General features: G+C 44.0%; 1 protein-coding gene across 2 annotated transcripts in view; it reads left to right on the top strand.

The window, feature by feature from the left end:
- The window catches only part of PROSER2 (proline and serine rich 2), a 38,879-nt gene extending 26,628 nt beyond the window's left edge, over positions 1-12,251 (top strand). For both annotated transcript variants that reach the window (XM_070754383.1, XM_070754384.1), the window contains exons 3-4: positions 4,862-5,090; positions 7,634-12,251. In XM_070754383.1, coding sequence (XP_070610484.1) covers positions 4,862-5,090; positions 7,634-8,613 — 1,209 coding nt within the window. In that variant the 3' untranslated portion in view covers positions 8,614-12,251. The remainder of the gene's footprint in view (positions 1-4,861; positions 5,091-7,633) is intronic.
- Positions 12,252-13,205: the final 954 nt, after the last annotated feature.

Below are 13,205 nucleotides of genomic sequence, written 5' to 3'. Positions count from 1 at the left end.
TCTATATTGGTTGAGGCAGGCAGGATTCCCTTGGGTCCCATTTCTTGGGGGTCAAGGGAAACGGAAGGTTTCGCCTTCTCTTTCTGCTCAAGATCCCCATGGTCAATTGGTGGGCCACTGTGTGACACAGAATGCTGGCCTCGAAGGGCTTTGGCCTGATTCAGCAGGGCTCTTCTTATGTTCTTATGTTCTAAACATGAGCCTTCTGGGCCCACCAGAAGTTGGGAAACAGACCATTTCTGGCCTCCAGAGGGCTTCCGAGGGCAGGTGGAAGCTGTTTTTGCCCACCCCAGGGATTGAATTAGGGGTGTGGGCAACCATACACACAAGCTCTTTTGGCACCCAAGGAAAAAAAGGTTTGCCATCACTGCCCTATGCCATCCCAGACATGTAGCAATCCAGCCTCTTTTTGAAGGTCTCCAATGTTGGAGCATTCACAACCTCTGCTGACAGGCCATTCTACTGGTTGATCGCTCTCACCGTCAGAAAGTTCCTCCTTATTTCCAGGTTGAATCTCTCCTTGGTCAGTTTCCATCTGTTGCTCCTTGTCTGGCCTTCTGGTGCTTTGGAAAACAGTGTAACCCCCACGTCCCCACTGTGGCAGCCCCTCAAGTATCTGAAGACTGCTATCATGTCCCCCCTGGAGTTCCTCTTCACTAGACTATAGATGCGCCCAGTTCCTGCAACCTTTCCTTGTATGTTTTGGTTTCCTGTCCCTTTATCAGTCTGGTTGCTCTCTTCTGTACTTTTTCCAAAGTTTCAATGTCTTTTTGCCGTGCAATAGGGTTGATATTCCTGGAGGAGTCTGTAATATGGTAAATGATTTAGCTTTACTAGATAAATGGTCAAAGCAATGGAAACTGCAGTTTAATGTTTCCAAATGTAAAATAATGCACTTGGGGAAAAGGAATCCTCAATCTGAGTATTGCATTGGTAGTTCTGTGTTAGCAAAAACTTCAGAAGAGAAGGATTTAGGGGTAGTGACTTCTGACAGTCTCATAATGGGTGAGCAGTGTGGTCGGGCAGTAGGAAAAGCAAGTAGGATGCTTGGCTGCATAGCTAGAGGTATAACAAGCAGGAAGAGGGAGATTATGATCCCGCTATATAGAATGCTGGTGAGACCACATTTGGAATACTGTGTTCAGTTCTGGAGACCTCACCTACAAAAAGATATTGACAAAATTGAACGGGTCCAAAGACGGGCCACAAGAATGGTGGGAGGTCGTAAGCATAAAACGTATCAGGAAAGACTTAATGAACTCAATCTGTATAGTCTGGAGGACAGAAGGAAGGGGGGACATGATCGAAACATTTAAATATGTTAAAGGGTTAAATAAGGTCCAGGAGGGAAGTGTTTTTAATAGGAAAGTGAACACAAGAACAAGGGGACACAATCTGAAGTTAGTTGGGGGGAAAGATCAAAAGCAACGTGAGAAAATATTGTAAGATAAAATACAGGAAATAGTATAAGGGCAGACTAGATGGACCATGAGGTCTTTTTCTGCTGTCAGTCTTCTATGTTTCTATGTTTTTTGTAGTGTGGAGCCCAAAATTGAATGCAGTACTCTAGGTAGGAGTGGTTCTGGACTGCTGCTGTCTAAATTGGGCGGTTCTAGGTTTTCAATATCCTTATTCCTCTGCAAAACAGGAGGTGGTTCTAATCTAAGCTGCCTTCCTCTATACTCTTCTTGTTGCAATCTTCTTCAAATTGCTTTTTAAGCCTTTGCTTGGGATGTGAATGGTTATTTTGAGATGCTTTGTCTCGAATCGCTACTGCCAAATGAAAGCTGTCGCCTCTTGCCAAGATGAAAAAGCTGGTTCATCCAGTCTTGTAATTCTATAATTAAGTTGCTCTTTTGGAAGTTGTGCTTGGATAAATTGTGTTAAGGGCTTTATGAGTTTTAAGGCAGGGTGGAAGCAATATAATAGGGAGCAGCGCTTAGCAAGTTGCTGGGGTGTACTGTTTCAGCAGCAATTAAGCCATTTCTGGTGGTAAATTGGCCCAGTAATTTGACTGAGACAGGTAAAGAAGTTGCCTTCTCCATTCCTCTCTAAAAAATAAAATATTTTATTTGTTTTATTTGTTTGTTTTGTCAAGTACGTATTGGTGGTATACAAAGATATAATATTTACATACTAGTAAAACAGAAACATTAGGACAGGGGACGGAAGGCACGCTGGTGCACTTATGCACGCCCCTTACTGACCTCTTAGGAATCGGGAGAGGTCAACAGTGGATAGTCTAAAGTTTGGGGGGTTAGGTGATAATACTACAGAGTCTGGTAGTGAGTTCCATGCATCAACTACTCGGTTACTAAAGTCGTATTTCCTGCAGTCGAGTTTGGAGCGGTTTACTTTAAGTTTGTATCTGTTGTGTGCTTGTGTGTTGCTGTGGTTGAAGCTGAAGTAGTCGTTGACAGGAAGGACATTGTAGCAGGGGACAAAATAAATAATAAAGATATTGTATTGGCAGTTCTGTGTTAGCAAAAACTTCAGAACAAAAGGATTTAGGGGTAGTGATTTCTGACAGTCTCAAAATGGGTGAGCAGTGTGGTCGGGCGGTAGGAAAGGCAAGCAGAATGCTTGGCTGCATAGCTAGAGGTATAACAAGCAGGAAGAGGGAGATTGTGATCCCCTTATATAGAGCGCTGGTGAGACCACATTTGGAATACTGTGTTCAGTTCTGGAGACCTCACCTACAAAAAGATATTGACAAAATTGAACGGGTCCAAAGACGGGCTACAAGAATGGTGGAAGGTCTTAAGCATAAAACGTATCAGGAAAGACTTAATGAACTCCATCGGTATACAGTAGTCTGGAGGACAGAAGGAAAAGGGGGGACATGATCGAAACATTTAAATATGTTAAAGGGTTAAATAAGGTCCAGGAGGGAAGTGTTTTTAATAGGAAAGTGAACACAAGAACAAGGGGACACAATCTGAAGTTACTTGGGGGAAAGATCAAAAGCAACATGAGAAAATATTATTTTACTGAAAGAGTAGTAGATCCTTGGAACAAACTTCCAGCAGACGTGGTAGATAAATCCACAGTAACTGAATTTAAACATGCCTGGGATAAACATATATCCATCCTAAGATAAAATACAGAAAATAGTATAAGGGCAGACTAGATGGACCATGAGGTCTTTTTCTGCCGTCAGTCTTCTATGTTTCTATGTTTCTAAGATAAATAATAATATTTAAAATATTATTACTAAAATAAATTATATTATAATATAATATTATATATTATATTATATTATATTACATTATGTTATATTATTATTGTTATTATTAAATTATATTATTATTAAAATAAAGATAAAAATAAATAATAAGATAAATAAAATAAAATTACAGTACAAATTCAAATGAATTGCAGTTTCCTTTCAGTCGCAGCCAATGGGATGTCTCTACTAGGAGGTCAAATCAATATTTCCCAGTTTGAATGCCTTCCCGATACGTGGCCTTTGGATTTCAAAATGTTTAGAATGGCCGTGACGGGGGAGAATTTCTGGAAATTGAAGTTTTTGGAGAATAGCTACTTTGGGGGGGGGGGGATCTGAACGACCTAATAGACTAGTGGGAAAAAAACGTTGCAGCATGCATTCGACGACCTACAGGCATGAGTGATCTAGGAGTATTTTAACCCGCTTTCTAGTTTCACAATCATTAAGCGAATCCTTCCGAGATGCCCAGAAACTGTGATGGAATGTAGTCTGGATTCCCAAAAGGGAAGGGCTGTGGTAGTTTGTGTGAGAGAATGAGGGTGACGAGAGCTCCTCCCAAATAGTTCCCAGAGTATATGGTTTATGGGGAGTGTTCACATGCTTTAGTGTGGCAAGATTCCGTCTATGGGTCAGAAACAATAAAACCTTGGAGGAATCAACAGCATGTCTTTCTTGGTTTTATGGAGCTTGACACTTAACAGAAATGAGCACCACTAGATAGCTAGACAGGTACAGTGTTCCCTTGACTTTCGCAGGGGATGCGTTTCAAGACCGCCCGCGAAAGTCAAATTTCCGCGAAGTAGAGATGCGGAAGTAAATACACTATTTTTGGCTATGAACAGTATCGCAGGACATCCCCTAACCCTTTAAACCCCTAAGTTACAATTTCCCATTCCCTTAACAACTTTTAGATTATTACTCACCATTATTACTGGTACTCACCATGGAAGAAGGTACTTAGTGATCCTGATATTTATTAACCTAATCATTTATTAACAATAATTTGGCGATGACGTATGATGTCAAGGGCAGGAAAAAACGTGGTGTAGAAAAAAACCCACGAAGTATTTTTTAATTAATATTTTTTGAAAAACCGTGGCATAGACTCTTTGCGAATGTCGGACCCGCGAAAGTCAAGGGAACACTGTAGATAGATGGATGGATGGATGGATGAGTAGAATAGAATAGAATACAATAGAATAGAATTCTTTATTGGCCAAGTGTGATCGGACACACAAGGAATTTGTCTTTGGTGCATATGTGTAGAGAGTGTAGAAGAAACATCTTTCTTGTGTGTAAGTTTCATTGTGTTCAATAAATAATTGTTGAAGAAAAAAATGTGCTGCATTACTTTCTGGGCGACTCTCGTACAATACCAACATAGATTCTTCTTCAAGCAGTTACAAGCAAACACACAGGCAGGAGAGAACAGTTAGTGTCATTTCAAAGTTCAGAGCACACCCAGCCTTCTAGCTCCAGTTTCGATTCTCTGCACAGACTCAGGTGTGTTAAGCTCCCATTGGCTGACTTAGTTGCTGTGTCTATTCATTGGCTGACTTTGTTACCATTGGACCCGTATCTGTAGCTTTTCATAAACAAAATCCTGAGTTTGCCTTTGCGATTAAATCTTAGGAGGAAGATGAACGTTTGAAAGACCTGACTCACGAAGAAAAGGATGTCCTACTGTTTTTCGAAGAAACTATTGATTCTTTGGAGGATGATGTGGAGGAAGAAGGCTTGCACGACAGTGGTGTCTTCTGCAATTCTCCAAAGCTGGTCGAAGAAAACACACCTGACCACTCAGGGTCTGAAGAGCTCATAGAATTGGTCCCGTCAGCACCAGAGAACAGCACAGAACCAGGTAAAATGAAATTATTTGCACAGGTGTGAATTTGTGTTCAGGAAAATATTCTTCCCAAGGAATAAGATTGCCCAGTTAAATAGGTTCTTGGGGGTCTTTGAGCTTAGCTGTTTTCTTGCAGAGATTTCATTACTCAGACAGTGCTAGTAAGTGCTCAGCAAATCCTATTCCTTTCCTAGCACTGATGATGTTACCAAGTTTGTTAATGAAACGTCTGCAAAAAAAATGACTACCAAGGACCACTCATTTCAGTCCTGAGTATAAATATTTTATTTATTTATTTATTTATTAGATTTGTATGCCGCCCCTCTCCATAGACTCGGGGCGGCTCACAACACAATAAAACAGTTCATGACAAATCTAATAATTTACAATTTGAAGTATTTAAAAAACCCCATTATTAAGCAGACATACATACAAGCATACCATATATAAATTGTATAGGCCCGGGGGAGATATCTCAGTTCCCCCATGCCTGACGACAAAGGTGGGTTTTAAGGAGCTTACGAAAGGCAAGGAGGATAGGGGCAGTTCTAATCTCTGGGGGGAGCTGGTTCCAGAGAGTCGGGGCTGCCACAGAGAAGGCTCTTCCCCTGGGGCCCGCCAACCGACATTGTTTAGTTGATGGGACCCGGAGAAGGCCAACTCTGTGGGACCTAATCAGTCGCTGGGATTCGTGCGGCAGAAGGCGGTCCCGGAGATATTCTGGTCCGATGCCATGAAGGGCTTTAAAGTTCATAACCAACACTTTGAATTGTGACCGGAAATTGATCGGCAACCAATGCAGACTGCTGAGTGTTGGTGTGACATGGGCATACCTGGGGAAGCCCATGACTGCTCTCGCAGCTGCATTCTGCACGATCTGAAATTTCCGAACACTTTTCAAAGGTAGCCCCATGTAGAGAGCGTTACAGTAGTCGAACCTCGAGGTGATGAGGGCGTGAGTGACTGTGAGCAGTGAGTCCCGGTCCTACAACTAAATATCCTACAACTGCGTAAGTGAAGCTTTTATATCATAAATCAGAGCTCTCCAAATATGGTGACTCTTAAGACTTGTGGACTTCAACTCCCAGAATTCAACTCTCCATGCTGACTGAGGAATTCTGGGGGTTGAAGTCCACAAGTCTTAGAGGGGCCAATTTGGAGACTGCTAACTCATAACTCATTCTTTTGACACTGTTATGACTTTGTTATGACATACTCCTAGTTCTGGGGTGCATTGACCAAGGTAGATCAGGGTAAGGCAACATTTTCTTTGCTTTAGTTTGAAACTGAATTAAAAGTAAGTGTCGCAAGTTTGATTACCACATTTTGGGAATACAGTATAAGGTGCACCGGAGTATAAGACGCACCTTAGTTTTGGGGGAGGAAAATAGGGAAAAGAATCTGCTTACCAGGTATTCATCTGGCTGGCATCCTTAGCCAGCACATTATTTTGTCCCTTGGTTAGGGCTTTAAAAAACTTTACTCGGAGAGAGTAACAATGAAAGAGCTTGCAAGCCAGTAAGAGCTGGGAACATCATTAGCACCTGGAAAGAAACATTCAGAGCAGGTAAAGCAATGGGAAAAACCCTGCAAAGGCTTAGGACTTGAAAAAACATTCTTTGCAGAGAGTAACAGTGAAAGAGCTTGCAAGCCAGTAAGAGCTGGGAACATTGTTAGCTCCTGGTTAGGGCTGGAAAGAAACATTTGGAACAAGTAGAGCAATGGAAAAAACCCTGCAAAGACTTAGGGCTTGAAAAACATTATTCGCAGAGAGTAACAGTGAAAGAGCTTGCACGCTGGTAAGAGCTGGGAACATCATTAGCACCTAGTTAGTGCTGGAAACAAACATTTGGAGCAAGTTAGATCAATGGGGGGGGGGGGAAACCCTGCAAAGACTTAGGGCTTGGAAAACATTATTTGCAGAGAGTAACAATGAAAGAGGTTGCAAACTGGTAAGAGCTGGGAATATTGTTAGCACCTGGTTACGGCTGAAAAGAAACGTATTCAGAGCAAGTTAAAGACAGACTTAGGGCTTGGAAAACATTCTTTATAGAGAGAAACAATGAAAGAGCCTGCAAGATAAGAGTTGGGAAGATCGTTAGCAGCTAGTTAGGGCTGGGGGGAGAAAAAGCTACATTCAGAGTATAAGACGCACCCAAATTATCAGCCTATTTTAGGGAGGAAAAAAGTGTGTCTTGTACTCAGAAAAATAGGGTAATTGTATTGCTTTGAGTTAAGGTTGTCTGAACTTACGCCAACTGCTAATGAAGATTAATTAGCAGCTGACCTTTTTGCAAGAAAGAATTGCTTTTTGATTTGTGTGTGCTTCTCTACTGCCAATCAAACAGACCTGAGAAGAAAATGGAAAATGTTTTTATATGTTATAAGCCGCCTCGAGTCCTCGGAGAGGGGAAGGATATAAATCCAATAAATAAATAAGCCAGTTATTAGCATTGGTTCATTGATTAAATTAAGTTTGTTCAAACGGTGTGTTGGTTACATTGGTAACTAGGGGCAGAACTCAGATCTAATGGGTCCTTTTCTTTTTTTCTTCCTAGCATCGGAGGAAACTTGGAAGCTGGATGAGCCAAAGCTGGAAGATGTTGAACCATCAGAGGTCGTTCCAGCTTCTCTTCAGCCAACGCCGCCTTCACCACCCCCGTTGCCGGTCTGTGAGATGTATCCGGTTCAGCCCGCTGTACTGCATCCAAGGTTCCTTCACTCCATCCCTACCCCGCTTCTGATTGCCGAGAAATTATCTGAGCAGCAGGCACAAGGCAGTTCTTCTGCGCTTCCCTCTCCGAAGGAAAGGCAACCCAACGAGAGGAGGACCATTTCCACTTCCTCTACCCTGTGCAGTAGGGATCCGGTCAAGCTTTGTGCCCCGCCTCCAACGGCTCCCAAGCCCCAGAGGTTCCCGAGCAACATCAGCTTCACCAATGCCAGCGAGCGGGAATTCAGCAAAATCATCTCCAAGGCAGCTGTCAACGTTCAAGAGCGCAAGGCTCAAGTGTTGGCCAACGTCAACGCTTCGGCCTTGCTGATCAATGAGTTGGAAGAGAGGCTGCAGAAACGTGGCCTTCTGGGTCCCAGCCCAAGTTTGCCTTCTGAAGCCACCGGCCATGAACCCTTGAATAGTTTAAGCCTGGTGGAGAAAACTCTTGCTCGGGCCCATCTCATCCACCCTCTCCACGTGCTTTCCATAAAGGACGAGAGGCCCGAAGAAGGATGCGGCGCACCAAATGACTGTCACAGCATCCGTGAAATCGTGAAAAGAGATTCTAATTTGTTCCCCACCCTGAACAAAACCGGGACTATCAAGCCAGATGCTGACTTTGTGGACGGCAAGTCCGCTTGGCCAAATATTTCTGGACCACCCCAACAAGACCACATCCTGGACCTACAGAAAAAGTTGAGCTCATTGCCCAGACCTGTGGGACTCCAATCCAAGGGGGTAACGGTACAATTTTCCGGACGTGGATCAACCGAAGAAGCCCGGAGAGAGGCTCTGCGAAAACTGGGGCTTCTGAAAGAATGAGGAGAACATCTAAAGAACATTATGTGCCCGAGGACAGATTCCCAATGACATCCATTCTTTATTTATCATGCAGGCTTAAGGAAATATTAAGTTTTTTAGAACTCCGCGGTTCTCTGCTGGCATTCGGGATGGAATTCCTTGATGTGAACTCACTGAGCTTCTCGAAGACTTCAAACTCAGTTCATAAAAGCCCGTGTGAGAGTTTCAAGCTAAATGAAGGTCAACGGGCAGTCTGTGTGAAGGACGTGTGTGTGTGTGTGTGTGTGTCACTGGCCAAATACAGTGGTACCTCTACCTAAGAACGCCTCTACTTACAAATTTTCTAGATAAGAACCAGGTGTTCAAGATTTTTTTGCCTCTTCTCAAGAACCATTTTCCATTTATAAACCCAAGCCTCCGAAACTGTAACCGGAAAAAGCAGGGAGAAGCCTCCGTGGGGCCTCTCTAGGAATCTCCTGAGAGGAAACAGGGCCGGAAAAGGCGGGGGGAAGCCTCTGTGGGGCCTCTCTAGTAATCTCCTGGGAGGAAACAGAACCAGAAAAGGCGGGGGGAAGCCTCCGTGGGTCCTCTCTAGGAATCTCCTGGGAGGAAACAGGGCCTCCATGCTCCCTGCGGTTTCCCCAATTGCATGCATTATTTGCTTTTACATTGATTCCTATGGGAAAAATTGCTTCTTCTTACAAACTTTTCTACTTAAGAACCTGGTCGCGGAACGAATTAAGTGCGTAAGTAGAGGTACCACTGTACATCGGAATCTCTTGGATAAAACCCAGAAGATCCCAAGAGGACTGTATCAAAGGAATTCTGTAAGGATAAATGTATATATCCCTCACCTATTGGACAGCTCAAAATCTGTAATCAGCCTGCTACCTCTGATTGTCTCTGAAGTATTTAACACCGCACACAGGCTGGAGATCATTGCTTTTGAAACAAACTTTTTCTGCTTGGTTGATAGCTTAAAAAAAATTATCGGGCCTGCTGGATTTGACAAAAGGCTCCATTGCGCCCACTGTTCCGTTTCCTGTAGCTACCCGGCCCCTGTGCTGTTGAAAATCAGTTGTATAAAAACGATGGGGGACCCCAGTACATCATAAGTCTGGATTGCAATCTTGGGCGCCCCAGTTTTCTGACTCCCTAGGCTTCACGTTAAGGTATGAGGTCCTACTCATTCCTTTACCACCTGTATTAAATAGCGTGTCCCAATCTGAGTGCCTTCCAGATCAGTATTGGGCGCTAGCCGGTAACGGCCACATTGTGTACCGGTAGCGAAAATGGAGTTGCGGGTGCAGTTCCGTGTCGCCGGTGTGCGCGCCCACATGCATGGGACCCAGCGAGATTTCGGTTCTGCGCATGCACAGGAAGCAAAATCTCACGATACAACGCGTTCGAGAGAGAGAGAGATTTTGGCAACCACATTCACATGACCCAGTGAGATTTCGGTTCTGCGCATGCACAAGAAGCAAAATCTCGCGATGCGACGCATGTGTGTGAGAGATTTCGGCACCCACACGCACGTGACCCTGCGAGATTTTGGTTCTGTGCATGCACAGGAAGCCAAATCTCGCGATACAACGCATGCGCACGAGAGAGATTTCAGCATGCGTGGAAGCAAAAAAACCGTGAAATGTCACGTGCCCGTGCATCCTCTCATGAGATTTTGATTCCTGCGCATGCGCAGAAGCAAAATCCCGCTGGGGCGCGCATATGTACATGACCGTGATGCAGAGCTGTGCATGCATCGTTCCGGTAGTGGCAGTAAGTAGGGACCCCCACCTGTTCCAGATGCCCTGGGAGCTAAAGTCCAGGTAAGGTTCACGTAATTCCTAGGAACTAGGTGCACGGTAAATTCACCTGCCAACTCCCCAAGGGGAAAACTTTTCCCCCTTGGCCAATCCCCATTGCTGCCTCAACCCATCCTCAAATCAATCTCCCAAAAGTTAGTTTTCAAAATTCTGATTGTAGGTCATCTTTGAGGTGATGAACCGATGTATTGGAGAAGCACGCTCTCTTTTTTGTACCTGTCACCACTGCTACCAATGTGATTGCGTGCGCATCTCCACGTGACTAGCAGGCGGGCACCCACGCCCGCGTGAGATTTGGCTTCTGAGCATGCGCAGGAAGCCAAATCTCACATGAAGATGCATGTGTGCAAGAGATTTTGCCGATTTTTGGTGATTTCGGAAGCAAAAAACCCACTGGAAATCGGCAGAATCTCGCACTCGAGAGCGTCCCAGTGCGAGATTTGGATTCCTGCGCATATACATGCACGCCAACCGGCCATGCGGAGCTGCGCACGCAGCCCCATTTTCCCTACCGGTGCTATGGCGTCAAGTGCACCGGTAGGAACCCAATATTGACACATTCCCGCCTCCCTCCCCCCTCCTTTCTCTCTCACACACACAGCAGTGAACGGCTGTAAAAAAATTTACTACCACACTGTGGGTGTGGCTTGCTGTCCATGTGATCATGTGGGAGTGGCTTGACGATCATGTGACCGGAGGTGGGTTAAAGGTCATGTGACTGGCTTAAAGATGGCCAACTTGACGTCACTCATGTCAAGGGCGCCTGGCCTCTCCTCGCCTCAAAGAGATACAATTTCCCTCTCTATTTACTATTCCTGAACATCCAAAATGTACTATTTAATTCTAGGTATATATGCCATATGTGTACATACATACTACACACAGGCACACAAAAATATACATTATCTACTATATAATGAACTGTATGTTTACACACACGCACAGCTCTTCTAAAATTATACACATTCAATCTCATTTACTGCCATAGGAAAAACATACCCAGAGCAATGTTCCCTCTAATATTTTTTTGGGGTGGGCGGAAAAGTATAGTGTCTGAGCGGCAGTCCCTTCGGGACTGGGAGGCACAGAAATAATAAATAAATAAATAAACAAACAAATAAACAAATAAATAAACAAACAAACAAACAAATAAAAAAACCCACCTTGTTTTGCATACTGTACTGTGTGTTTATGTGAGCTCATAATAGGGCAACTCTATCAATATCAAAATGCCACTTAAATAGTTGAGCTAGTTTCAAACTAGATTTTGATTTTCTTTCTCTCTTCCTTACTCCCATTCTTTTTCTTTCTCTTTTCCTTCCTCTCTTTTTTCTATCTGTTTCTCTCTCTTCCTCTCTCTCCCCTTCCCTCTCACTCTTTCCCTCTCGGCTTCTGGGCAGGTTTGGAAAACTCTGAGTTGATGATGATTTTTAAGTGAGCGATTGCTCACTGCTCAGCTTAGAGGGAACTATGGTTCTGCATATACAAACTGGGTTCATGGCAGATTGGTACCAAATGACAGATGTGAGGTGGCAGTTCTGACGTTATGGAACTTGGAGATGCGGTCACAACACTCTTACTCCAGTGAGTAGCCCTGGAAGGTAGGAAGCCCAGAAATTGTCCTGCGTGATAAGAAATAGAGCCTCTCCTGGGACCCGGTCCCCTCCTTTACCTGTATTGTAGCGACAATGCTGTGAATTCTTGTTTCGCCTCAAACCCTCTTGAGTCGACGTGGTATGGTGGCCTGCGAATCCAGAAGTAAGCTAGTTGATCTCACGCTGAAGCAATAGCATCGCCTGTGATTTCAGTAGAATAAACATCTTTCTGTTGCCAGAATTGTCTTGTGATGTTTTCTGTTGGGGAGTTTGGAAAACTGCCTTTATGAACTATATCCTAGGGCGCTATCTAACAAATTGAAATTCAATGGTGAAAACGTTTAGGCACAACAGCATGTGAAATTGATGGTCAGTGTTGCTTCCTAAGTGGACAGTTTGATTCCACAGAAGTTTGGTTTACTTGGAGTTATATTCTGTTGTTTAAGTGTTCCCTTTATTTTTTTTTAGCAATATACATACATACAAACACACATACCAACTGCCAAAAAAGCCAACACAGTTCTAGGCCGCATTAACAGAGGGATAGAATCAAGATCACGTGAAATGTTAAAACCACTTGGTAAGGCCACACTTGGAAGACTGCATTCAGTTTTGGTCGCCATGATGTAAAAAGGATGTTGAGACTCTAGAAAAAGTGCAGAGAAGAGCCACAAAGATGATTAGTGGACTGGAGGCTAAAACATGAAGATTTAGATTTAGATTTATTGGATTTATATGCCGCCCCTCTCCGTAGACTCGGGGCGGCTCACAACAATGGTAAACAAAACATAGTAACAAATATAATATTTCGCAATCTAAATTACAGTTTTAAATTTAAAAAATCCAAAAGAGCTCCAATATATATTAAAAAAACAAGCACACAATCGAATCATACACAAAAACTACATGGGCAAGGGGGAGATGTTTCAATTCCCCCATGCCTGACGGCAGAGGTGGGTTTTAAGGAGTTTCCGAAAGGCAAGGAGGGTGGGGGCAATCCTAATCTCTGGGGGGAGCTGGTTCCAGAGGGTCGGAGCCACCACAGAGAAGGCTCTTCCCCTGGGTCCCGCCAGACGACATTGTTTAGTCGACGGGACCCGGAGAAGGCCAACTCTGTGGGACCTAACCGGTCGCTGGGATTCATGCGGCAGAAGGCGATCCCGGAGATATTCTGGCCCGATGCCATGAAGGGCTT

This window comes from Erythrolamprus reginae, chromosome 6, assembly GCF_031021105.1.
Source record: "Erythrolamprus reginae isolate rEryReg1 chromosome 6, rEryReg1.hap1, whole genome shotgun sequence".
NCBI classification, from domain to species: Eukaryota; Metazoa; Chordata; class Lepidosauria; order Squamata; family Dipsadidae; genus Erythrolamprus; species Erythrolamprus reginae.
The sequence above is the reverse complement of the archived record's forward strand: the minus strand, read 5'-3'. Positions and strand labels throughout refer to the sequence as shown.